This window comes from Drosophila grimshawi, unplaced genomic scaffold (genome assembly GCF_018153295.1).
Source record: "Drosophila grimshawi isolate 15287-2541.00 unplaced genomic scaffold, ASM1815329v1 contig_1377, whole genome shotgun sequence".
Lineage (NCBI taxonomy): Eukaryota > Metazoa > Arthropoda > Insecta > Diptera > Drosophilidae > Drosophila > Drosophila grimshawi.
Window position 1 is genome coordinate 23,233,358 of NW_025062900.1, and position 26,479 is coordinate 23,259,836.

The 26,479-nt window shown below is 38.0% G+C and overlaps 2 protein-coding genes across 2 annotated transcripts in view; both read left to right on the plus strand.

Moving 5' to 3' along the window:
* The window catches only part of LOC6566648 (neural cell adhesion molecule 2), a 66,830-nt gene extending 55,287 nt beyond the window's left edge, over positions 1 to 11,543 (plus strand). Inside the window, exons 2-7 of the mRNA XM_001993276.2 lie at positions 7,500 to 7,694; positions 8,365 to 8,475; positions 8,575 to 8,712; positions 8,816 to 8,965; positions 9,716 to 10,210; positions 10,283 to 11,543. Of these exons, the coding sequence (XP_001993312.1) occupies positions 7,500 to 7,694; positions 8,365 to 8,475; positions 8,575 to 8,712; positions 8,816 to 8,965; positions 9,716 to 10,210; positions 10,283 to 10,500 (1,307 nt within the window). The 3' untranslated portion in view covers positions 10,501 to 11,543. The remainder of the gene's footprint in view (positions 1 to 7,499; positions 7,695 to 8,364; positions 8,476 to 8,574; positions 8,713 to 8,815; positions 8,966 to 9,715; positions 10,211 to 10,282) is intronic.
* Positions 11,544 to 11,977: 434 nt separating this feature from the next.
* Positions 11,978 to 13,694, plus strand: LOC6566650. The gene is made up of 2 exons (XM_032739370.2): positions 11,978 to 12,061; positions 12,137 to 13,694. Exons 1-2 carry the CDS (start codon positions 12,028 to 12,030, stop codon positions 13,303 to 13,305), a joined length of 1,203 nt encoding a protein of 400 aa, XP_032595261.1. The 5' UTR covers positions 11,978 to 12,027; the 3' UTR covers positions 13,306 to 13,694.
* Positions 13,695 to 26,479: the final 12,785 nt, after the last annotated feature.

Here is a 26,479-nt window from a genome sequence, read left to right on the forward strand (position 1 = left end):
CGAGCTGTTGCAGCTTAACATGTCTCACCTGGCAAACAATTTTGCAGGATAAAATACTGTGTCGCATTTTTCAATATACGTTGAGCCAGTTGCCTTTGCAGCACAAAAAGTTGTTAAGTGTGCTGTTAGTAGTATGTTTGTGTGCGTGGGTGTGGGAAAATTCAATTTGTTACAGGCTTTATATTGGCTTTGGCTGTTCATAACTCGCCACTGAAAGCTTGGTTGCCTCTTAGATTTTTGGAAATCTAAAAGCATAAATTAATCGAGCTGCGCTTTTAGCCAGGCATTGCATTGGATTAAGCAAAGCATTGGGTGAAAATGAAAGCCACTCCAAAGTGGAATCGCAACTCAACTAAAGTACTTGAGGCCTTTAAAATTCAAGGCGCCAACTTCAAATACTCTTTCTTAGCTGTAATTTTCCAATTACGAATGCGCACTTAAGTTTAATTAATTGTTGCACGCAACACACCGCCCTTCGTTGGCGCCCAGGCTCCCATAAATTTTTACATGCTACCTGCTATCTGTTGTGGCACTCGCAACAATTCTAAGGAAACTTGAAAACAATTTGCGTGGCACAGGCAAATTTATTGCGTCTGTGCTGTTGCTGCGGCTGCTGTTGCTGACTGGATTAAAAGCGGCTCAAAGCTGGCTAATGAAATATTAAACGCAGTGAGCCAAACACTTGATTCGGCAACTTAATCGTGCTGCTTTGAAGTGCATCACATTGCATTAAGCTCTAAGCAGCGCTCGAAACTGACCAAATTAAATTCTGTTCATCAGAACTGAGCTTCAGTTGTATTGGCCATTAAAGTGGCGTCTTAAAGTGGAAACTGTCTGAAACTGAAACTCGTTTCAGTTATCTTACTACGCTCTTAAAATGAAGACACTAAATGCAGCGCCACAAAAGCTGTGTCATTTTTGGTTATTGTTGCAGCCGTTGCTGTAATGTGGAATTCAGCAAGAAACATCAGCATCAGCATCACATACGCATTCTGGCACACACATTCACACACACACACAGATATACACACATGCACAAGTTACTAATATAATAGAGAAGAAAACAACTCGTGCGTGTGTGTAAAACTTTATTTTTACGACAAAGTGCAAGCTGCAAAGTTCTTAGTAAAAGGCAGAAGCTGCAGCATAATAACAACCAAAATTCGTTGAAATCCATAAGTCAAGAGTAGTAGATAGAAGAAATGCCCTATAATTTTTAAATATCTTGTAACTTGAATTATTTAAATTGAGTTGATTGAGAGATTGTATAGCCGAAATGTGCTTACCCATTTTAACATCCCTTCCATTTTTGGGTTATTGAGTTTGAGTGAGATATTTCGTAGTTCCCACGATTCTGTTACATAGAACTGAAGCCGACTATGATACCCTATACATCCTTTATTATAGGTTTTGGGTATTGTAAAGTTGTTGTTGTTGCAAGTTGTATTTAATTTTTGGCAGTGCGGTGAGGCAAGTGAACATGAGACAAAGTTTTAACTAAAATTTGATAAGCGGCAACTTTATTTTATATTGCTCAAGAAATTTAATTTTTATTTTTAGGGTATCGCCAAGTCGCTGCCGCTGCAGCTGTTGTTGCTGCTGCACTTTGCGTATACGTAATGTGCTACACGCACAGCGGATTCAATTACAATTTCCAACGAAGCACAAAAACGGGGCGTGCCCAGTGGGTGTTGCAACTCTATTGGCAAGCAAGCCGATAATTATGTTTGCCTCTGCGTGCAACTGCTGTTCCCTCTGTTTCTTTAGCTACTGTGCCTTTGACCCTTGACCTCTCTCTCTGCCTCTCTTGCGCTGTGAAGTTAACTGCTTTCATAATTGCGCACGCCATTAACACTGACACTTAAAACACAATTTATGCAATTTGATAGGCAATGATTAATGTCTCGCCTGTCTTGTTGCAACTTGAAGCGAATTTGTTAAACAAATGATCTACGCGGTCGTTCACATTGTTTGTCATGTCAAAAATTATGCACAGTGGTGCCAATGATAATAAAAGCGTGAGCGCTTCACAAATTTCTTAATGAAAAAAGTTGAAAAATTAATTAAAGTTTGCTTCAAAGAAGCTTATAATATTTTGGTGTGTGAGTTGGTTATTTACTGGGTTTGCTATTAACTCAAGTATTACATACGGAACTTTACTGTGTGAAACAAATTATAATTAAGTCTTGTATTTAAGCAGCATAACTAATAGTTCGTTAGTAAGTTGAGCATTTTGTGCAGTATTTAATGTTGAAGTCGTCTTTTGAATTTTAAGCAGTGAGTGAGTCTTTATTAGATATAGCTTGAAGGCTGGTAAATCTTTCAACTATGTTTCTTAAATTGAATATTAAATATTATATTACTAGAGTTCAAATATATATATGTTATACGCATTACTTCCTTTCTTCACTCCACAGTGTTCTGATTTATCTATGAAGTGCTTAAAATGCTTTCGGGGTTGGAAGTTTTTTGTAAAGTATTTCGGGGTCGGCTTGGCTCGAGGCCACGCCCTTGTGTAAATGTTAAGTCTGTCAAACTTTTGTTTCAAAAGTCAAAGGCGCACAATGTTGATGAATGAGCTGAAGCATTTTCACAAGAGTTGCAAGACGTTGGAGTGAAACAGAAAAACCCAGAAGCAAAAAATACGACAGCTGGGGTCCTGTGCAAGTGTTTCCATAATGTTCTCCATTCTTATCGCCAGGAAGGCGAAAATAAATGTGCACTTTACTTCCTCTTACTGTAGTTGAACAGAGAATTATGAGGGCTTGCTAGCATTTAAGAACTCATAAGTGTATTTTCCGGTGCACACCCCCACGCTCTCCGCACCTCCCACATAATGCCAAAATTATGAACTTACCCCTGGGCACAAGCAAAAAAAATTAATTGCCATAGTGATGCAGAAACTTCCAGTGGGGGGTAACCAACCCAAGAACATTTGTTAGCTAGTCAAACACAAAACCTAAAATACAAACCCACTTTGCGAGCCCTAGCAAGTGTCAGCTACAAACTATTAAAAAGACATCAGAAATGGGGGTGAGGTTTGGGGGTGGACAGGTTTACCGAGAAATACCTGAGAAACTGAAGAAAGAGTTTTATTACCTGCATTTCCGTTTGCCACAAAGCAAAGTACAAGTCCAAACTGAAGCTGACTTCCTGTTGTAGACGCAGCAGCAGTAGCAGCCAGTAGAGATAGGTACAGATGGAGTTGGGGGCGGTGGCGGTGCGGAGCGGGGACAGGAGTACGTTGCCTGGCAGCCGAAAAAGCGGAAACGTCCATTTTATAGCGGAAATATATTCTTATGCGGAGACGTGGAGATGATTTATGTATGTTTTGGCATTACGTGCCACAGCAGCATGAGCAGCATGAGCAGCAGCAGCAGTGGCAGTGGCAGCAGCGACAATGCTTTGTGTGAGAATTTCGAATTAAATTCCTTGCCCCAAAGACAGCAGCTTATGAGAAGCAATAAAAAAAAATATGTATAAAGAAACTTGCAACAAAAATGGGTCAGACTTTTACAAATGCTGCAATTATTTGCATGCTCGACTCTCAAGGATTTCTATTTGCTCGGCTTGCCTTTGTGGCTTGAGCAAAGTAAAATGGGGCACTATGGAGCTAGATGTGCGTGTCTTTGCGGCGCCTCGGCTGCAAAATCAGGTTAAGTGTGCTTCATATGCGTATTTTTGCTGACATTATTATAAGCACCTCTACCCAACTTTCTGCATTCCCCATTTCCAACAAGGCCTAACTTGCCGCTCTCGATTACAGTTGCAGAACTGTAACTTTTATAGTTGAAGTTGAAAGCATGCATGCAACAGCAACTGCCACAGCAACTTTTATTTTTTGCAGAAGCATAATAATTAAAAAACAAAACAACATTTTCGAATGTAAAAAGTTCACGCAGTCTTGCTGGCAACATTTTCGCGTTTGGGTTTATTTTTCTTTTTTGGTACCTACAAAGTATTGGCAAATAATTAAAAACTTTTTCTCTGCTGAGCTAATGGAAATGGCAAAGTTTGTGAGACTCAATTCAGCTGACATTTTGCAATTTATTGAAAACTCATCGATGCCACGATAAAATATACAGCTTACATTTCAAAACTCATTTTATTGTCTTCAAAAGCTTAAAACTATTTAAGATTCCTTCCAAAACTATGCTCTTGAGTTTCCATGAACACAGTTCGCTCCCAATTTCTGTACAGTCTTGATTTTTTTTACTTCTTCGAAACATTTATTTATTAAATTAAAAAGTGTATTCTTTTAAAGGCGAAAAGTCATTGAGCAAAGTTGTATTCGGGTATTGCAAATAATGACTCTATGTATAGATTTAAAGTGTGATTTGTAATTAAAATTGAATTAACTTTAAATCATTCAATTAATGATAGATACAGATACAAATAATATGTATACACACATTCCGCAAATGTTTAATGGCAAATGCCTGCAGCCAAATAAAATAATGCATGGCGTTTAATGAAATTTACGGGTCAACACCTCGCATATCCATATACATATGCATATATATATGCGCACATACACATTGTTTAAGTACACACCCACATATACAAATAAATACATGTACTTATATATACAATTCACATGCCAGATCCACAAATGTATTTTTCGCACTCTTTGTACTCTTGTATTCTTTACAGAACTTAATCATTTATCTGTGAATTTAATTAGTTCTATGGACAGATAAACCATAACTGTATGTAATATTATAGATACAATGACTAAATGAGTGAATGAGTGTATTTGAATAATTATTATTCATAACTCTAACATTCCCTAGTTTGTAGCAATGATTTCAGTACTGTAGCAGTCAAAGCTAAATTATATTTCTTTCACAATCACGTCTGCTTACTTTACTTTATTCACAACGATTGATTTCTTCTTCTTCAAGTTGAGGATCACACAACTGATATCGATCGATATCAGTTGTGTGATGTTCTCAAAGCTGTTCATTCGTCGACACTGTAGTCTTTTTGTGCTATTTTTGCTATTTCCGAGCTTCATTGCCTTCTGCCGTTTTCTTTTCCCATTTTGCCCAGCATGCCTCTCCTTCCCTTCAGCCCTTCCTTCGCTGGCACATAACTGTGTGCATTTTTTTGCACTCGCATTCGCGCAGACATTTGTGCTGCGAATGAGTGCATAACATAAGCATTTATAGAGGCCACCAAGTAATGCGGAGGAGTGTGCGACAGATGATTTTGATGTCGGCGTCTGTTGGTGTCTGGCAATGCCAGTTGCCATTTACTGTTAACGCGTTAACGTTAACCGTTTCTTTTGCTCGCTCTTGACAACGTTTTCCCTTATTTATTTATCTTTTAAATATTTTTTCGTTGACTTTTGCAATGTGTTTGCTGTTGTGCCTCCAACTTTGGTTTCCACATGAAATTTTATGAGGAGAGTTTCGCGTATTGTTCGCAGTTGACGTTGCCATTTCAGATAACGAAAATGCTGACAGACAAGCAAAACAGCTCACAGGTGCTGGAGCTGAAGTCAAACAATGCAAATGCAAATGAACATGCAGACATATTTGTACAGTCTTATATGGCACATGGACACATACACACTCTTATATTTGAGAATAACGTTGTACAATTATATCGTTATTTGAATCAAGCGAATGAAGTCCGAAAGTAAGGCTGTTAAATAGTAGAGATACGGTATTTTTAGCGACTTTATTCCTTTATTCCTATAACCTTTGACCTGCGATGATCTGGATAAAACTTTTTGGTTAGCTAAAGGACTAAAACCTGACCTGATGCACAGCCAAAAATATAAGAGATACATTTTGAATGAATACAATTTGAACTAATCCATTTATGTAGGACAAATCAGAAGTTTGAGAGTTAATTTCTTTTCCTTTCTATCTTTGACCAACCATAAAAAATGAATTTGGATCCAAAATTTTCATTACCGTAAGTTTGTCTATACAGACAGAAATTTTCTTTATTCTAATCTCAAAACTGGTCAGTTTATTACAAACAATAACTTTTTTTATTATGGCTTGATCTCAAGAATAATAAAATACGTACTTACTTAAAATACTTAAAGTGCAACTGTTATTTTGTTTTCTCATAGGAACATTTTCTAACTAGTTTTCTTGGATGTCCTTGCACATTGAATATGCAGAATGTTTAATTTGTTTGAACATAATGTAGAGCGCTTTTCTTCAACATGACCATTTTGTTGTCAATAAAATTTAAACTTTGCTTTGGTCGAGGGGGGACGGGGAAAAAACTGGTAAAAGTTTTGCTAGCCTTCGGTCCGTTGCCTCTCTTGTGTCCTGTCCGTACATCTTACTATGATTTTGTTCATTTTTCTGGCACTTTGGGCATACAAGAAACTTTATTAAAAAGTATGCAAGACATTTTTGCATCTATGCATCGCTCTTTTGCTCCAAGGAAGGATAGGGCCTTATGATCCACATTACTTTTTAGTTGCTGTTATGTTGCTGATATTGACATAAAACGGAAAAATGAAATTGCAATTTTTTGTGATAAATTTCAATGAACAGGCAGGTTTTTCTCCCTGTGTGCCGTCCTGCCCAGGTCCACAGGGTGTATGAAGAATTGAAAATATGAGGCATGCGAAATGCAAATAATTTGAGTGCACTTTATTATTCAGTATGAATCAAAGCTGTGTGTTTCATGAGCCATGAAGAATACCTAGCCAGAAAATACACGTTAGCGAGATATTTTGGCATACACACATTCACAGCAAATTTTATCGATTATTTCCATTTTCCGCAAATTAATTTTCATAAACTTTCGTCCGGGGCATACAACACTGCATACTCTTCATTGAATGATAACTTTCAATTGAAGACATACTCGAAAATGAAATTTGGTAAAGCATAACATATAAGCCAAAAATTCAAAGAATGAGGACCATGTTTTAAACAATTTTAGCAATTTATAATTGGTAGGCGAGGAGGACTGGAACAAGTAGTAAAAATTAATTCCAAACAAGAATGTCGAACTATTAGAGATATTGGGGTTTTTTTTTTTGTCTCGAATGGAGTTGGACTTTATAACGCGTCAATAATAAACATATGAGTACCCGTAAACGTATATTTGCACTGAAAATTGCAGAAATTGCAGACAACATAAACTATAAATAAGTGAATAAAATGAGGCGGAAACTTTTTCAGTGTGCAGCGTGAAATTGAAATGCAAAATATTGAAATTGCAAGTTGACGTTCAGTTTTTCTGTTGTGGCTGTTTTGCAGTCGAAACTTTTTTTATTTGGCCTGTGGGTTTGCCAGCAAACCGTCAATTGTGTGTTTGTGTGTGTGTGTGTGAGTATGGACTGCTTTTTAAGTTTTTGTAGCAAAATTCTGTGCTAAGCGAATGTAAACTGCAAAACGCAAAGTAAATGGGGTAAATTGCCGTCTTTGCGAATTTGGCAGAAACTTTTCAATTTACATTTGAAATGCTGTGTAATTAGCAAACTATTAACTAATATGTATGCAATCCATTTGATCCTACAGCAACCGGCTTGGCCAATCACCATGACAGTCTGACTCTAAGTCCTGCCGAGCACAGCGTCGTCCGCTACACTAACGAGTCTCTTATTGTGCAGTGTCGGAGCCCCGATCCCGATGTGAAGCTGCATTGGAAATCGCCAAAAGGTGAAATACTCCAAGAGCACAAAGGACGCATACACATCGAACAAGCGGCACCTGGTGAGTCCTGGCGAAACAATCGATTGAGCACAAAGAGAAAGAATTTCCGTGCCAACAGGCACAACAAACAAATCCAATTAATTGCAACGTTTTTAAACACTTGCCCAGAGTTTTCCGTTGGAATTTTACTTGACTTTTATTTTTTCAAATCTCTATTGAACTCTTCCGTTGTTTTAATCAAGTAGATTAGGGTTAGAAGTATCTACGAATGAGCGCACGAGACAAACAGATAAAAGAGCTAAGCATGAAAAATGTATTGGGACCAAAGATCCTAATAAAATAAAATAAAACGGATTCGAGTTAAAATTAAAATACATAAATTAAATATAATATTTGTGTCACTTTTTTAAAATTAAATATTTAATAAACATTTTCACAATAATCGATCAATAAACAATGTTTAATTAATGTTAACATTTGATATTAATTGCCAGAACTATATCGATAGATAAAATAATCGATACTGATAATTAACGTATTTCTTTCACAATTCAGAGTTTGATCCAAAATATAATAAGAGGAGTTCACAAGCAGCTAGGGATATATACAAATACTATAAATTGAATTTTTGCATGCAACAAGGCATCTTGTAGTCGACCAATACAAGCTGATGCACTCTATCGTGATTGTTTTTATTCAATTTCACTACTTTCCATTTTCCACCGCACAGAACAATTGAAAATAGTTTTTTCACACATTGCGCTGGCGGACAAGGGTAATTGGAGCTGTGAGGCCGTTGGAGGAGGGCTGCATAGTAAATCGTTCGATTTGATTGTGTATCGTAAGTACAAAGATTGAACAACATTCAACATCCACGCTCATTAATTTTGCATTGTATTCTCGCCACACGCAAACACAACACATCCATTCGCACACAAAGAGAAAATTACGTTCACCGAAAAGGATACCGTGTCGACCGTAAAGGAGGGTCAAAATGCTACCATATTATGCGAAGTGAAGGGCGAACCACAACCGAATGTCACCTGGCATTTCAATGGACAACCCATTAGTGTGGAGGGTGAGTATCCAATCTTAATGAGCTTTGCCCAACGATGATATTTTTTTCGCTTTACTGGATTTTCTCGTTGCACCCGCTTATCATGTTTCTCTCATTTTGTCAGCAAACGCTCCGAAATTCCGTATCCTGGCCGATGGTTTGCTCATCAACAAGGTAACACAAAATGACACCGGCGAGTACACGTGCCGGGCATACCAAGTGAATTCGATTGCTTCAGATATGCAGGAGCGCACAGTTTTGATGAAAATCGAACGTGAGTGTGATTTATGATTTCCCAACTCATACAATACAATGCACATTGGACAAATAGTTGTCGAACCGAGGATAAAGTCGAGGAATTTTATGGCAGGAAATTGATTGATAAAGCATCAATTTAAAAGATAGAAATGATGATTTAGCTATTAATTTGATCAGATATTTTAAAGTCATAAATGATCAATAAGTTTCTTATATATATTTATAATATCATGATATTATTTGTAAGCTGTTTTATTTCATATTCTGCTTACAAAATTAGTTAAGTTCGAGGAGTTTTCATCTTCTGTAAAATGTATTTCTGTTTTGCCCGATGTTTAAACTTTTCTTATTATCATGCAAAAACTTATTTTATTTGATTACATTTCTATTTACGATGCATGTTCAACCCAGTGTGCTTCTGTTATGAATGGCAAGAAAATTACTTGAGAAACTTTACGAATTCCTCGAAAAAAAACTTGTTTTTTGTGTGTATTTTAGTATGCATCGCAGTGGTTGGCAAATAGTTTTAAGAGCACGGAATATTTTAAAATTATATACGCTTAGCTCGCATATGTTCTGTGCTGTGCAGTTGGTGTGTGGCACACATGCAGGAAATGGCTTTACTAGCGTACATTTTTGATTTATGCAGCAATCGAATGAGTTTCATATATTTTATAGCATACTATTGAGCGACAGCTGAAGTCAGAAAGCAGACAAATTGCTTGATAAATTTAATTAATTACTGACTTTAATTGAATATGGATAGATAAGCCCCACTGGACGTCGAAACAGCACGTTGGCCTTCAATATGCATACATCAATGGAACGGCGAGCATCATGTGCGAGGCACAAGCGGAGCCGCCAGCTACCTTCACCTGGCATCGCAAGCAGAAGAGGCTGGAGAGCAACGGAAAACAGTACATCATCGAAACGGATAACTATTGGTCGCGTCTGACAATCCGTGTGCTGGATGCCAAGGTCTTTGACAACTATCGATGTCGGGCACACAATCATTTGGGCAGTATTGAACGCATTACGCGACTGGATGAGGGCGAGAAGCCACCGCCCCCATTTGTATTTCAGCTGCGCGGCTTCAATTCGAATACGTTTGATGTGGATGTGAGCGCACAGCGTGATAAGGATCAGCGCGGTCCGATGGATGTGAATGGTTTTCGCATTGAGTATATGACGGAGCTGGAATTCAAAACTGATGCCGGCAAATGGACGAATGCCAAGCGCAAGGATTTCCCATTTGAAGAAGGTAACCAGGGGGGCAGCTGCATCAGCTTGCTGTGACATTTAATCTATAGCTTTTTATTTTTGTCTGTGACAGGGGCCAACTTTCTCATAACGAACCTGGAGCCGGATACTGTCTATCTGATACGCGCCGCATCGCGGAATCTGGCCGGTTTCAGTGACTACACCAAAGTGGAGAAGTGTAGGACTCTGTCGCTGGAGCCACGGGTCTCAGCCGGAGCTCATCTGCCGCCCATCTATGAGCTGCTTTCTGCAATGTTTCTGTTGCTGATTTTGCTGCGACGTTGCCATTGAATCAATGCAAATCGATAAGCAGAATCCCCACTCCATGTGCTTTGTCTAGCTTTAAGGCATCTTCGCGTTAACCTCAATAAGTCTGTTTTCTCAATACCATAGCACATAACCTAGCCTATAAATATATGGAAAGTTATGTTAATCTGCACCTTAACTGGACTTTGAGAAAACCGGCTTTGATTTGCTATTCGATTGCTGCTCGTGTTATTTGACGTGTGTACTAATTAATGGTCTAAGTTGTTAATATAACCACTCGTAAGCATAAGTTTATAAGAAATAACTTCCGTTTAAGTAAACTTTTGTTCAAGCCCAATAAATTAGTCAAAATTTATAGCCAAACAGATAACATCGTATATAAGCGCAGTGCTTAGTCTATCGCTGAAAATTGAAAGTTAAACTTTATGCAATCCATTTGAAGTATGAATTATATACCGGCAGCTGCGTGCATTGATGCCAAAAGGTCGTATATTAATTGCCCTAGATATAACCTAAAATAGAAAGATAATCATAACAAAACTATCTTCCAACTCTTTTTCATAAATACTGGAACTATTAATATCAAACAAGATGTTTTGTGAAAAATCTATGCATTTATATACCATTTCCTCTAAAATTGAACTAAACTGTATCAAAGGAAGACCCAATTGAAGACACTTACTTTTACTAATCCACCTCAATCCTCTAAAAAATATATTGAATAACATAAAAAGGGATCATAATATAAATATTTGACATTTTTTATACAAACGATATACAATATTCGACTACATAGCCAAAGAAAAATATATATACCAGATAAAAGAAAGAAAATTCAAAATCAGACCAATCTACTAAAACCAAAGTAAAATTCAACTAAAAAGCTGCATTTTCATATGTGTCATTCATTTAAACTACAAAACCACATTTAAAAATATAATATGAATCTAGATTTTATAAAATATTATATATCAAGTAAAAATGTTGCCAATGATTAAATGTTTTGCGGTTTCTGTGTGCCAACTGTGGGAAATACATATAAATAAAAGTAAATAAAATAGATGAAATCGCTCTTGATTAATTAAATGTTTCAATATCTAATAGATGGAATGTGATTAAATTAAATGTCGATTTTTTCTATGCAAAATAATGTTTATTATTATTTTTTGTCTCATTGTCAGCTTGGTAGTTGAGTCCTTTTGATATTCTTACATAAGTTAATTGCACCTTAAATAAACAGAGTTTTGTGTTAGCTCAATTCGGGTTGGAAATACTTATTCCTGTATGCAAGAAAAGGTAAAATCAATCTGTCGACACAAATTGGCAACCCTTTGAACCCTGTTACTATGAAATATTCAAGGAATATTTGGAATTCAAAAGGGGATGTCAGCTGTCAGTAGTAAAAAAAAGGAGTGTATTAAAATATGTGTAACTGCTTTTGTGTATTGGGAACATTGTTAAGCAATCGTCGAGCTGTCAATGGTAACTGAACAGGTGTCAGTTCGAAAATAAAATCAGGTGAGAGCAGTTCGGGTTGAAAATTGTTGTGGTATGCCAGAAAATTTTCAGTTAACATGCAAGATGAGTAAGTCTAATGGTTGCACTTTCAAATTGATTGGCTGGAATCTAACTCATAGATTTCTATTGTTTTCCCTTAAAGATGCAGCACGAGCCTATACAAGATATTTGAGTGCACGAATACGCGTTGAACGGTTAAACAGATTGCTCTCAGAACATCCGAGCTCACTGAAACATCACGATCGACTGCCTGCTGGAGGACGGACAATGCCATCTACTTTGTCGTTGAGTATATTGAGTTTGTGTCCCGCGGATTCCGCAAGCTGTGTGTGCGATAGACCAACGCGCAGCAGCACAGTGAAACCACTTAAAAAGAAAAAGGATCGCCATAAAAAGATTAAAGACTCCATAATATTGGCAAAGGATCATCAAACTAAACTCAACCCCAAATCAACTTGCAAATGCAAATGCAAGTATCCAATTATAGTTGTGCCTGCGAAGCGAAGGCTTGAAAATGAAAAGAAAGAAAAGAAAGCAAAGCCGGAAAAAGTGAAGAAGGTCAAATGTGTACCTGAGAAAAACCGCGAACAAGAGAATCAATTGTCAAATCCGGCTGTAAGATATGCTGAACCTGAATTAGATGAAAAAATAGAACCTGACAAATTCATTACAAAGTGTCCGGGATGTGAGAAAATACTTGACATGTCAAACCAGTTGGGTGTGCTGAAGGACAAACTGGAGAATCAGGTCGCACAGGACATAAATCAAAATGAGCAACTGGAGGAGTTGAACTATAAAGTAAAGCAGCTGTACGGGACAATTAATACGCTCAATGATATATGCAAGAATCTAGAGAGCGCTGAGGATAAGTCAACAAAGCAACGTCAGGATATAACGTGCGAATGTGGTACAAGTAAGACGACAGCTAACTGTGCCCGTCTCAAAATCAAACACGCACTTGAGCGCAAGACCTCAAGTCTGTGTCAGTTTTGCAAGAACAAGAATCTTCCGGTGCTGGGTTCCATGAAGGACGAACTGTCTAACATGATGGGAGATCTAACTGTACGGGATGTGGCATTGACGATTTTATTGCGGTCCGACAACATTTACCATGTGAATCTAAGGGACATGGAGACGGGCGGCGACCTCGGCTGCATGCTAGTCAACTATGATGGCATCCAGGAGGCCAACAACTTGGGCCTGTTCAAGGACATACTTACGATCTGTGTGACCGATGTGCGCAACACAATCGAGAGTAAGGAAGCTATTTCCGGTGTCCTCAACTTTGAGTTCATAAAAGTTAAGCGTTAAAAGGGAAGTACAAAATTGCGCCCAAAACCCTACGAACATGGGCTGCCCAAAGAGCAGTACTCATCGGACTCCTGCCTAAGCGACATGTGAATGCAGCTCCAACTGATAACCAAATATTATTATCATCTCAATATTTTCCTCCAATCCAATAAGGATGAAATCTACTCAAGTATTTTCTCAAATAAATAGCTAAAGTGGCTGATTGTGACTGTGACTCAAAATAAGGTAAATAGCATACAAATCGCCTTGTCTGACAAAGGCTAACTCTGAATATAGCTATATTGTATATTCATCTGGAGGCGATAATTAAGGAATCGCAAGCTGCTCAATCTGTCTTTCAAAAATTCCAAATTTTAATATGTTTTTAATTTTTTTAATAAACAACAAACAAATTGAGATTATCTAAAGTCAGGACAGACAATTACTTTCATTCTAATTCAAAATCAGCGCAAATAAGCAAAACGATTCTCGAATTCAGTTCGAGTTTGAAAGGGGTCAGCCTGTACAGTTCCTGGATTTATTAGATTGGATCTAAAGATATAACGCGATTCTAAGCAAGTAAAATGTATTCATTGTTTAATTTATTTTGATTGCCTCATGCTCAGGGAAATCGCTCTGCAGCTGACGCAGCTTTGAAATTGTAATCAAAATGAACGCTAAAATCAAAATTTCGGTGCAACGGTGCTGCAAAGGAACCGAAGAACCGTCAAACCGCATGTCAAACGGTTCATTTGGGCAAATAGCGGTTTGTCAATCAGCCACGTAGCGTCAACTATCCGGCCAACTGGGTGAGAGGGGGGAGGAATACATTTTAGCCAGCATCTGGTGTTACTAACTCCTGGGGCCACGTTGACAGCCGCATAAATCACACGAATGCCAAACAGCGCGGATGCTGATGCGCAGGCCGATACACAAAAATGACAACAACAGCCGCCATATTGTGGATTCTGCTGGGCCTCAACTGACTTTTATTGCGAACCGCGCTTTAAATACTGTTTTTCGTTGTGCAAAATTCTATTTGTGCCATAATGGCATCAGCATTTGGCATTAGCAGCAGCGCATCAGGACGCATCAGAGCATCGGTTGTTTGGGTCAATAAAGGGCACTGCCATTTGTATAATTGTTTTGTGTGCCATTAAAAAGGGGCAGACATTTCTTGCAGCCGGCAAACATCACTCAGCAATCAACATTCAACTGTCAAAGTCAATTCGTATAATGAGCCAATGTCAGTCCAGTGAAATTCATGTTGGCAAACTCTTATTTAAACGGCAGCTGCAGCCATGAAACTCTTTAAGGGCAACTAAGTCGCTCAACAAAAAATAAGCAGCTCTTTTTTCTTTTTGGCCCAAATGGTGTTAGTGGGACGCGCTCTTATTGGCTTAAATCGATGGCGCTCGCTACTCTTTTATATACCCTGCATGGGCATATCTATAAATCGGGTAGAGCTAAGTTGCCCAAATACTCGAAATAAACATCGCCAATCAGTTGTGAGAGGAATACCCTATTAAAGGGAATCAGATATGTATATGTATATGACTAAAGTGCTTAAGTGTAAGTATACAGATATAAATATATATATATATATATTGATTGGTGTTTAAAAGTCGATCACTTAAATCAAGCACACTTACTCGTATTCATTTGTCTTTTTTGGCTGGCCGCAGTAAAGTCTGTTGGCAGCATTGGAAACTGCAGCTGTCATTTCAATTGTTTTTTTCGAGTCTATTAAGCCAATGCCATTTGCATGTCAGCACCCCTTTCATTAGCTTTATCGAAAGCGCATATTACTCTTTTATATACGTTTATATAAAATAAATGAAATCTAATGAAAGTTTTTGCCGGATGGCATTTAATTTTTTTATTTCTGACTTAAGCTCTCACAGCAAGAACGAGACCAACAAGCATGGAAAAACAGCTGCAGCTCAATGGACTTTTAATTTGCACTGCAGCTAAAGAAGTGGAGGTTGACGAGGGGGAATTATATGTATATTTACAAGTATTACTTATTAAAATTATTAAGGCAACAAATACATGGTAAAGGGCCTTTCTCGTCTTACTTTGTTGATTCAACTGCATCGGTGGGTAATCAATTTAAACTAAATTCAACAATTTTGTAGGCTTGAACACAAAGTTAAACTATCTTCAAAACAAATTTAATTGGCGCACAGGGCATTTGATATGCGCTCTGAGAAGCCAACACAAATAAACTGCTGGTCAAAAGGCCTCTGGATAAAAGCTGTTTAAAATGTGCATCGAGGAATACACACAAGCAAACACACACACACACACACACTCACACATCTAACTTTGGCATAGGCTAAACTTTCAGTCAAAAACTGAGCCAACCAGCAAAAACAACAACGGCAACACCAACACCAACCAGAAAGTTCTGGCCCGCTCAATTCCCTCTGTGTTCAAATTAGTGAGTTGGACTCGGCTGTTTCCGCAGGCAGCATAATTAATTGCGGTAATTAGTGTGTTAGCAACAAACAGCAAACACACGAAAAACAAGAATAGCAACAAAACCTGTAAGTAGTTCGGTAGTGAACTCTGCTAATAGAAGACATACCCTGTAATATGCCATAATATATGTGATTAATAACAAAATAAATTACAAGTAACTAACTGAACTTGGCAAATATAGATTCAGAATCAAATTGAAAAACTTTTGAAACACGAGAGTCCTTAGACAACATTCAGTTATTCTGTGTTACTCGTAAGGCTCCCTTTTGAGCTTAAAGGGTATAACAAGAGCAAGAATAGAAGGAATAAGGTGGCAGTAGAACTATGAACAGGTAGCACTATTTTCCAATGCAACTGGCGCATTTACTTTGCTAAAGATTTGTGCGCCATAGAAGCTCGCTGGCATATTAGTTCTGACCAAGTTTTATTTACGACTTTGGCCCAACTGTTGACTGTTGTTGTTGAGAGGCCCGCGGTGCTAATTTAGTTTCTTCTTTCATTGCCGTATTGCGGTGCCTGGTGCCTGGTGCCTGGCTGGCGTCATTAGAAATCTCAAAATGATTTATTTCTAAGCAAACAGATAGGAGGGAATAAAGGCGACTTCTGGTCAGGAGCAAGAAACAAAACCGAGACTTCAAAATAAATCTCAGTGGCAAAAAAGGAGTAGCCACAACCATTGCTAAAGATGCTCCCTCTTTCACTTAGCCGCAGGCTGCAAGTCAAGGAGGCGTCGCGGCAAAGTCGAAGACTTTTTGCAGTTCAGTTTAATTGGTCACTTGGCGCGCGCTGAAAAACAATTTAATTTTCACCATTTTCTTACTATCTCGATTGTGCACGATGCTTGCCAACGCACTCATTCACTCACTCCGAGTGTGTCGAGTGCTGCCATATCTGCTACAGACTTAACCAGGACGATGGCTACTATCGCTATCCTCCATGTTCACTTTTCCATCCAGCTTCGGGCGCAGTCGTTTATGTAATTAAGCGATGCATACTTTTCCGCGCCATGCTTTTTAATCAGCTGCCAGCAATAGGGTAAATGTGTGTGTGTGTGTGTCTGTTGGTTACTTCAATGAGCAACGTCAGTTGGGTGGTAAATCTTTTGTGTGTAATTAAAAAAATTACAATTTAATGCTTTGTAAATAGCTCGGCGTTCAGTTATCGACACGACCGCAGTCGTGTGCTCTCAAGTTGCTCTAAAAGCAAAACGGCAAGAAGTGAAAAGTGAGCAAAAGTCTGAGCAGAAGTTGAGAAAATGATGAATGAATAGACTTTGATTACTGATGCTCCGTGAATTGGAAATGCATAGATATTAAAGCCTTGAGAATATTAAATATTAAATGCAAATTTATATTATTACAAACGTATTTCTCAAACTTAAAAATGCCATTTCAAATTTGTTGAGTTCGAACTGAGGAATTTAATTATTACGCAACAGCTGAAACAATTCAAATACGAACAACTCAACAAAAATAATATACAATGTGCAGATCATACTTTCGGGAAAACATTTTGCTAACAATTCACACACAAGCACAGAAAATCAAAAACAATGCAAATATTTTTACATTCGCATTGCTACTTAGCAAACCAAATGGCAAATCATGCATGAAAATTGAAAATTATGTTCAAAATGCACTCTGCGGCAACGAGCAGCAAAGCAGCAAAACTGAAGCAATATGCAACAACAATAACAGTTGAGTGGATATGTGGGTACATATGTGTGTGTGTGTGTGTGTGTGTGTGTGTGTGTGTGTGTGTGTGTGTACGTTAGCTCCGAAGTAGTGCCATATGCCATTTGGTGTGCCTGGCTTGGGTTTTGTCAAAGCAATGAAGTGCGACAGCTGTGTGTTTGTGTGTGTTTGTGTGTATATGTGTGTGTGAATGTGTGTGTTTGTTATGCCCTGTGGCTTTCAAAAATACGTAAGATCGCTACACTGAAGTTATGATAGAAGGAAGCATCTCTGGTATCAACATCAACAAGCTAGTTAATCTGAACACGGGCATATAAAATAACAATTTAATTTGCTGTTTACCGACAACAAAGCAAAGCAAATAGCGATATCAATTTGAGTGCATGGGTACAGGGTATTGCCCAGTGGCGCACACTCGACTTGAGACCTCCGATTCGCAAGTGTACGTCGAGCAAATATAAGCAGGCCACCGCTGCTGTCAAAAGAAGTAAACTTGAAGCCAGGCACTTCATAGTGTAAATTTGATAGAAAATATTTTTGTGCTTTGCCAGGATTTCCGCAATGGCTCCCAAGCCAACTAGCAACTCTCACCCGGGTGGATATCGCGGCATTGTGGTTACTTCTGTGGTCGCAAGTGATGCTGCTTCATTTACTGTTATTTTTGCCGTTGCTTTTGTGCTTCTCGGCACCTGTTTGCATTTGGCTTTCGTTGCATTTTTGTTGAGCTTTTGTATTCAGCTTAATGTAATTGTCGCTATTGTGTTTTGTCTGATTGCTTCCGCTGGCAACACTCTCAGCAGCATCTTCGAAGACCCAGCTGAACGTATGTCTGGAGTTCTTCTGAAAGTGGAATATATTCAAGTTGGTGCATGTGAAGAACCCTTTTAGAGAGAGAGAGAGAGATTGGGTAGAGATTATTTTAATAATAAACACTCCATAATCAAAATAAGACTTGGGTTAATTCGGGCCAAATAAACAGAGAGAAGAGAGTTGCTTTAAACTCGAAAATGACTTTGAGAATCGTGCTAAAAACTGTATGGAATAAGGGCTTATAGCCTGTTTGTTCCCTGTTTGCTGGCAGCTCGATAACAGCCAACAGTTAGGAATTGCCAGATTGCCAGACACTGTTACCCCTCAGACCTCCTCCGAAACAATATTTGATACCTATTTTGGCTTGGCATTATCATTGCTTTCAGCATTTTACAGCGGCATGCTAACATCCGACACCAATTATGTATGGTACAAATAGTGTTCAGCCACCAGCCAAGTCCTTGCACAGACGAGGTGTAGAAGGGTGCAGGAGGGGAGAGTGGAGGTGCAGGAGTGTCTGCTGATGTTGCCATTGCCTGATGCCATTTTGTTGATTTTATTGTACAGTTGATAGTAGGTGTATGTGCCACTCTTAATTTGTACTCTTGTTAGCAACTGCAGCCAGTTTATTTGCTTAGTTGCTTGTATGTTTGGTGTCCTGTTGTACTTTTATACTTTTGTACCATTTTCCTCTGCTTACACTGGAATTGTTTGACTTTCAGTTTTGTCTACCATTTTATGAGTTGCCTTTTATGTGATGCGACGCAAGCTAATGACTGAACCACTTTTTTGTTGCCGTTCAAAGCAAGATTTTCTTGTCAAGTTTCATAGTTTGTATGCAGCTTGGCATTGACTCTGGCTTAAGACTTAAGTGCAGCAGTTTTAAATTCTTGAAGTGAAAACTCTAGTTAACAGTTCCACTTATATCTATAGAATATAATGCATTTTTGCAATTAAGCTCATCTCAATCTTTTCTTCCCCTCTCAGCAAGTTTACCTGACACTTCTTTATTACTCAAAGTTTTTACGAAACGAATATAAAATATCTTTATTTATATTTCTCTTGCGTTTTCCTTTCCATTCACATAACTAATAAATGTAAAACGTGCTGTCAGCTCGGAACTCCAAGTAAATGTTGCATTTAAACAAAGTAGTCAATTAGATATTTTATAATATTCTACAACTTTTATTATAAAATATATTCAATTCACAGTAAGGATTCAAAAACAATCATATTAGTCATTTGAAGTAAATAAACTTAATACTCTTTGTGCGATTGATCTTATTGACTTTCAAATCTCCTTTCAGATACCTTTCACTGTCAACTCGTAGCATTTGAGCCCTAAACGGTTTCAGTTTGGCCTGTTGTTGCAGCAACTGCAAAAATGCACAATTTGGTATTTGCGAGTGTGCATTAATCACACACAAAATTACGGTGCGCGGTTGATGGGCAGCAAATCGGGCGCAAATTCACGCAAACATTGGCATCGTCTCAGCTGCATTCGAGATCTGCATGCAGAACATAGCATTGGTCCACAAATCAGTTTGTTCAGTTGCCAGTTGCTCCTCCTTCGTAATGCTCATTGCCAGTTGCCATTGGAGTTTTCCATCTCGTCAGCTTGCCTGGCAATCTGGTTGACTAGTCTGGCAGTCTGGCACTTTTGGCTGTTTGGCTGCTTGAGTTTCGTGCCACGCAGCTGCCTCATTATGTGCGCCAGTTGACGCTGCATCTGCTGCTCTAACTTCGCTTTCTGAGCACACAAATCTCCCCTTAATTTACTGGCAAATGCTGCTGCTGCTGGAAAGTGCACTCTGCTATTTTTCAATTCGCAAAATACAGAAGACAACAACAAGAAAGACCCTCTGTTGTTAGTTATAAACTTAACTCTGACTGCCCAATACAAAGTGTAGAGTATATACAAATATTTGGGCACATTAAAAAAAAGAAATGGAATTTTTTCATCGCAGCCACAGTTATCAGTTATCAGTTTGAGAGACAGTTTACTCAATTAAATATTTCTAGCTATATATAATACAAATCCCCATTTGTTTGATTATGTGTTTAGAGGGTATAGCTGGTTATGCTGACTTCTGTTGCAGCTTGAAGTTGAAATTGAAATTGAATTGCGATTGATATTGATTGGCTGCGTGCTTGAGCGACAACTTGGCCAAATCATCTGCAGGCAGCAGACTGTTCATCTGGGAATGGAAGATTTACAGCCACTCAAACGTCTTGTAACTTTCGCTTATTGTTGTGGTGTGTGTGTGTGTGTCGGAGTATATATATAGCATATTCGATTATGAGGAGTCCAGAGAGTATCAGTGAGCACCATTGGCGTCGTCTTCATTTTGGCATTGCCCTGTGTGCCATGACATGAAATCGAATTTCAGTTTTCGTTGAGAGCTGAGCGCTGAGAGATGAGAGATGCCCACTCGACGGAGCTGTGTGTGCGACGGGTGAGCATTGAAGTAAAGTTTGTATATTGTTTAGTCAAGTACAGCTGCTCGTGCAACTTGTTTATGTTCTGCGCAAATACAGTTTGGCTGCAAGCGAAACATCTGGATGCACCTAAATGGCAGCATTTTATTGAGTAGCAACAGTACCAGTTCCCTCCAGCAGCTGCGGCCTTAATCAGCATTCGGAATTATATATTAAGTAACCACAAAAGCAAACCACCACAACTTAAACATTCATAAATATTTTTGCAAAACCAGGCAGTTATTCATTCATACACTCAGTCAGTCCAACAGTCCATCAGCTGACCACAAAATATGCCACAAGCTTTTCAAATACGTCTCAACTACTTTTCGTCTTACATTTTGCATATCCTTGCCATTTCGGTTTCAACTTGTATTTTCTTTCGTTTTTATTATTTTGATTTTTTTTTACTGTGTACAAAACAGTTGAGAAACGTTTTGCCATGCAAATATTTGTAAATCAGGCGGAAACAAAATTACGAGCAACTTCCTGGTTGCATAAGCTGCTTCCATAAAATAGTGTTGAGCAGCGGCGTAGGTGAAAGTTTAATGATCTTCAAGGGGGGCCAGTGATGCCATAATCCAAACTGTATACATAATTATATATAAAACTATATTAATAAAAAAAAACAATTTATAAGAAGTCATATCCAATCTTTTGGAAGTTTCTTAACTACAAATATTTCCTTTCCTTTCTGCACTTAGCAACACTAATTTGAGCTGCTCGTAAGATAGTCGATTACACCTTCTTTCCACGTCCGCCTCAATTGCAATTGGCATGTGCGCTGGCGGTTTCGGAACTTACACAGTATTCAACATAAATTGTTGAGGCGTGCGTTCCAATGACCATTTCGAATTTCTTCAGTTCAACCCAGTTCTGTTTCTTGCCTCGGGCTTCATGCGCCGTACTGAATTGTGTGAGTAAGAGGCATGTGGCACATGTCAGTGTTGGCTACTCCCAAGTGAATGAATACTGTAGGGAATGGGACGGACTTTCCCGCATTTGCTTGCTTATTTGTTTGCTGTGGCTGTTGCGGCTGTTGGTGTTGATGTTTTCAACTTTAGCAGGTGTTTGAACTTGGCTGTATTTACTCATGAAGTTGCCTGAATGCATTCCATCGTTTGTTCGTTTTGTGCTGCTGAACAACTATGGGGGTCGACGTCCTCTGGTTAGCTAATTTATGCAGCTTAACGGATTTATCCATTATTTAATTAATACAAACAAACAAGTTTATTATCTTAATAATTTATGCTACTGCTTTCTGTCTGTTCGCCATTTATGCTCGCAAAATGTCAACTATTTTCTAATTATTTTATTTTATTAACTGGCAAAGGTTTTTGGCATGGAAAGCAAATACAAAAACCATTAGGGTTACTCAAAAGTTACAACATTTAAATCTTAAGTTGAACAAGCTTACATGGATTGTGTCTTTGAAGCGAGCTTTTCGCTTGTCCTGGTCACCGTGTAATCGTCCAGTGCCATCTGGCGTATAGTAATGTTTGCAACCAAAGCTAAATTATTTCAATAGATGGCGCCAGTGTAAGGGAAATATTGTGGACAAATAAATCCCAAATTAAATTTTAGTTAAGGCATTTAGCTTCCCAAGCATAAATTGAAATAAAATGCCAACATTTTTTATCTTCTATTTTTTTTTTTAAGTAAATACGCAAAGAATTTTTTAACCAATACAACGATATATTTATTAAAGAATACAAAATCTTGTCAATAGCATAATGATTTTTATACATAATTAATGTAAACGGAAAACATTCTTCCATATTAGCTCTGAAGGTCATACTTACAATCATGATTAGCGCTAAAACTTATAATGTAAGAATTATACATTCATGTAAAAATTCAATTAATTAGTAAACAAATAAAAATACTTCAGCAAATGTTTTTTTAGTGTATTAAAGTGGCAGCACTATTTAGCTAACTTCTCCGGCCCACATCATTGTGGCTCCTCATGTGCTTAAGCTTTGATTATTTTAAGCTGGTTACGTGACCCAAAAAGGAGAGAAAACGCTGTGTTTAAGGTTTCCTGTGGCCGGGTATTTTAAATTGGAATATGTTGGTCGAAATTTGTAGCACGTTATGGATTCGGCACGGCATGTCCAATTGAATTAGAAATTTTATCGCATGCAATTCAGACACACACAAACCGTAACTCAAATGCATTTTAAACAGCACCACGCACCTTCTCTCTCTCTCTCTCTCTCTCTCTCTCTCTCTCTAACCTTCTCCCTCCAGCGCTCACTCTTTCTCTTGCTAGTGCCTTTGGCACTGGTTTTCATTGGGTCTGTTTCTTGTGGGCTTGTGATATGTGGAATTTCCTAGTGCATTTTTAAGCTGCAATTCGAACTTTAGCCTTACCTCGCACATTAGTTAACTCAACTGAATACGAAGAGGTTGAAGCTACCAAAACTTTGAGATTCCTATTCGTTTTATTACATTCTTACTCATCTGCAGTCTTTTTTGAATGAGAATGGTTTAATCAAAAATCATAAACACAAAGCGATCTGCCTATTTAATTGCTCGACTGTGCCTCTAATTCTGTCTTATATTAATAACACTAAGTGCTTCTCTCATCAATAACCACCACCCCTAATGATTGCTTATCGGCAGAGTTAACCGTGTGTTTGAGCTTCATTAAAAACGTATTTATGACGCAATGCGGAAGGTTTTAACGCTATGCGAGATCCCATCAAATATAACGCCATTAGGGCCTTTAAATAATGAAATTCCTCTGTATACAGTACAAACAAACTTCACGACGGTTGCCTTAGCTTTAATTCCACGAGCATATTCAATTCTCCAGAGTCGTCATATAAAACAGGCGCTTAGTTAAGCTGATAAAAGAACAGCATATGATGCGAGCCAATTGTCCTCTAAAAAAAGGTTATTGCTCCTTGTTTTTACTGTGCTGCAGCTGTCTGAAACACACTTTTGCTATATCCTCGCTTATTTGTACAATAGCTGGTGGACCTATCTCAAATCTTGCCAAAGGGACCTGCCGTCAATAGCTCCACAAAAGTTCAGTCTGCCGCATTGTCTTTATTTAATTATGCAAAATAAAGCCCAAACAGCAAAAACAGCCAAAATATAATTATTTATTTCGAATATGTATATTTGGCTCTTCTTTTTTGGAACGCACAAAACAAAATGCGACAAAACCATTGGCCTGCCCAAAAGAAATAGACTGCAAACCGCATTAAAAAGTCAAGAATTTCGTTACCAAAACCAGGACGATAAATGTGCACCCTGCACAGTGGGACAGTATCAAAAACAAAAATGCCAGAAAAGTTTATTTGGAGATTGGTACTGGTTATTGCTAATTTTAAATAAAATAAATAACATTTATTTTTTTCTAAAATGTTCGCTAAACTTTGTGAACAAGTAAATTAAAGAAGATTAAGACTGAAAATTCCAGTTCAAAATTTATAAGGTCAAAGCCACAGATGGTTTTCCAATGTAGGGTTTACATTTAAGATATCTTTAGTTTGCCCACTACTCACTTAGTTTGACCACTGTGAATGGGCTAAGCAAGCAACTCGGTTGCTAGCCAGTCAGCAGACCTCCACTTAAGTGTCCAGCTCAATAAAAGGGGCAGAAAAGGAGGGGATACAATGGAAACAGTGGCAGCAGCAGTAGAAGTAGTAGCAGCGGCACATAATCAAGTGGGGCGCTTTTTATTATTTTTATTCCCTTTTTTGTTTATTTGTGTGCGATGGGAGCGCACTAAATCGGATTACTGAGGAATTATTCTTGTTGGCATTTATTTTGGTTTTACCGAGCAGACACACACACACACACACACATATAAATACACATATATACGCAAACACAGACAGTGTCCTCTGGCAGTGTCTCAGCAGCAACTTGCTTGCTGATGCACAGCCTTAGAGACATTGTCCTGCCGCTCTGACCTCGTCCTTGGATTTCAGCAGTGCGACTACAAACGAAAAGAAAATGAAAATAAAAAATAAACATAAAAATAATGTCCAGTTTCCGTTTGCTTCTTAGAAGCTTTGTTCGCTTGTTTGCCAGTTGTTGTTGTTTCTGCTGTTGCTGTTGCTGTTGCTATTTTCTTTTCATTTACTTTCTATTTGTCAATTCATTTGAGCGTAATGAGCCTCAGGCTTGACTCGCGTGCGGCATTCTCATTTGACGCTCGAGGCATGTTTAAATAAACAACAACAATTGGCTCAATGTTAAAGTCGCAGCCTCGTCGCTGCCACGTTAATCTATTCACACCTCAAGCCTGGATTTGGCACAGTCAGCCAAAGGTGTCGAAGTGTGCGGTAAATTCTAACATTCGCCCCAAGCGGCACGTTCTCATTGTGAATGCTATGCGTTCCTCCGTCCACCACCCACCACCCACCACGCACCACCCATTACTCACAGCACTGTCCGCTGGCACATCCGCCACATCAAAAGGTAATCGACGACCGTCGTTGTGCGTGGCCTCGCAACGGTGGTGCAGTGGAGTATGGTTGTGGCTTGACTTTCACAACTAATTTACATACAGTTTCTAACGCCGTTACCTTTTTGGCCATGTGGATCGCATGGCGGGTTAGACGCACGTTTCGAGCGCCCAGAAACTCAAATTGGCTCTCTATTTGCAATGACTCTGGCTGATTAATGAGTCTTGACTACGCTTAGTAAGCGTTGGATTAATCTTTTTTAAGAGAACAATTGTTTTAGTATGAAACATTGACAAACACTTTACACATTCATATTAGCTTCACTTTCTCATATTAAATGGTTACTGGCAGGCACTATCATTCCAACTTTAATCAATCGATAGAGCCCCACATACCTTAAACTGCTCTGTTCTCGCTTTTAAATTCTACAACGCGTTGGAGTGTTATATTTGCCATCAGCTTTGCTAGCTAATGTTAAGGATTGATTAAGACGTATCTATTGTCGAACACATAGATGCCTGAGCACGTCATTCCAGTGCACTGGGGGTGTTTTGTTCTTTGCCTATGTGTGCACGCGTTCGTGATAAAATCACATCCAGAAACGTTAATCGCTCACTTTTATGAAGTGTAATAAATTTAACGTTCACGTTACCATCAATTTAACGCTGATGGCGGATAGAACTCAAATAGAAGCTTTTTAGTACGTACATATTTAATGCTTAGGTGAAAAGAAAAGTCGGAATGGGGTTTAGTTTATCTAAAAATATCTTTATTCATATTTGATTGGTACCCCATGTTTTTGTATTTGGTTTGTGTTTGTTATATATATATATATATATAATTGATATATATATATGTATATATGTTTCAGATTTTTTAGTTACAAATAACATGAATAAACATTTACTGAATTTGTATATGAATATCATATAACAATCACATTTAGTATATTTAATTTATATTAATTAATTTTTGCAATATATATATTTAAACAATCTTCACTGTGCTAAGAATACCAATTACTATATATATGTTATACTAGTAATTATTATTTCACATATGACTTTCTATCAACTGTTTTTATAAATATACATATAAATTTGTATTTTGGTGTTTGATTCATGCCTAAAATGGAATTTCCTTTTTAATAAATTACTAAATAATTAATAATAATAGTAATAAATAATTGCAATTGTCAAGTTTTTATTTTATTTTTTCATTTTAGCTGTTATAATATGTTAAATTCAAACTGTCTACAGTGCTAATTGAAGTTTCAATGTTTTATTTGCACCTTTTTATTGTTGG

Bases quoted from the DNA above. Each gene is read 5' to 3' on its own strand.
- LOC6566650 (XM_032739370.2), top strand. From the start codon at position 12,028: ATGCCAGAAAATTTTCAGTTAACATGCAAGATGA. The intron at 12,062-12,136 runs GTAAGTCTAATG...TTTCCCTTAAAG, and splicing joins TCAGTTAACATGCAAGATGA to ATGCAGCACGAGCCTATACA.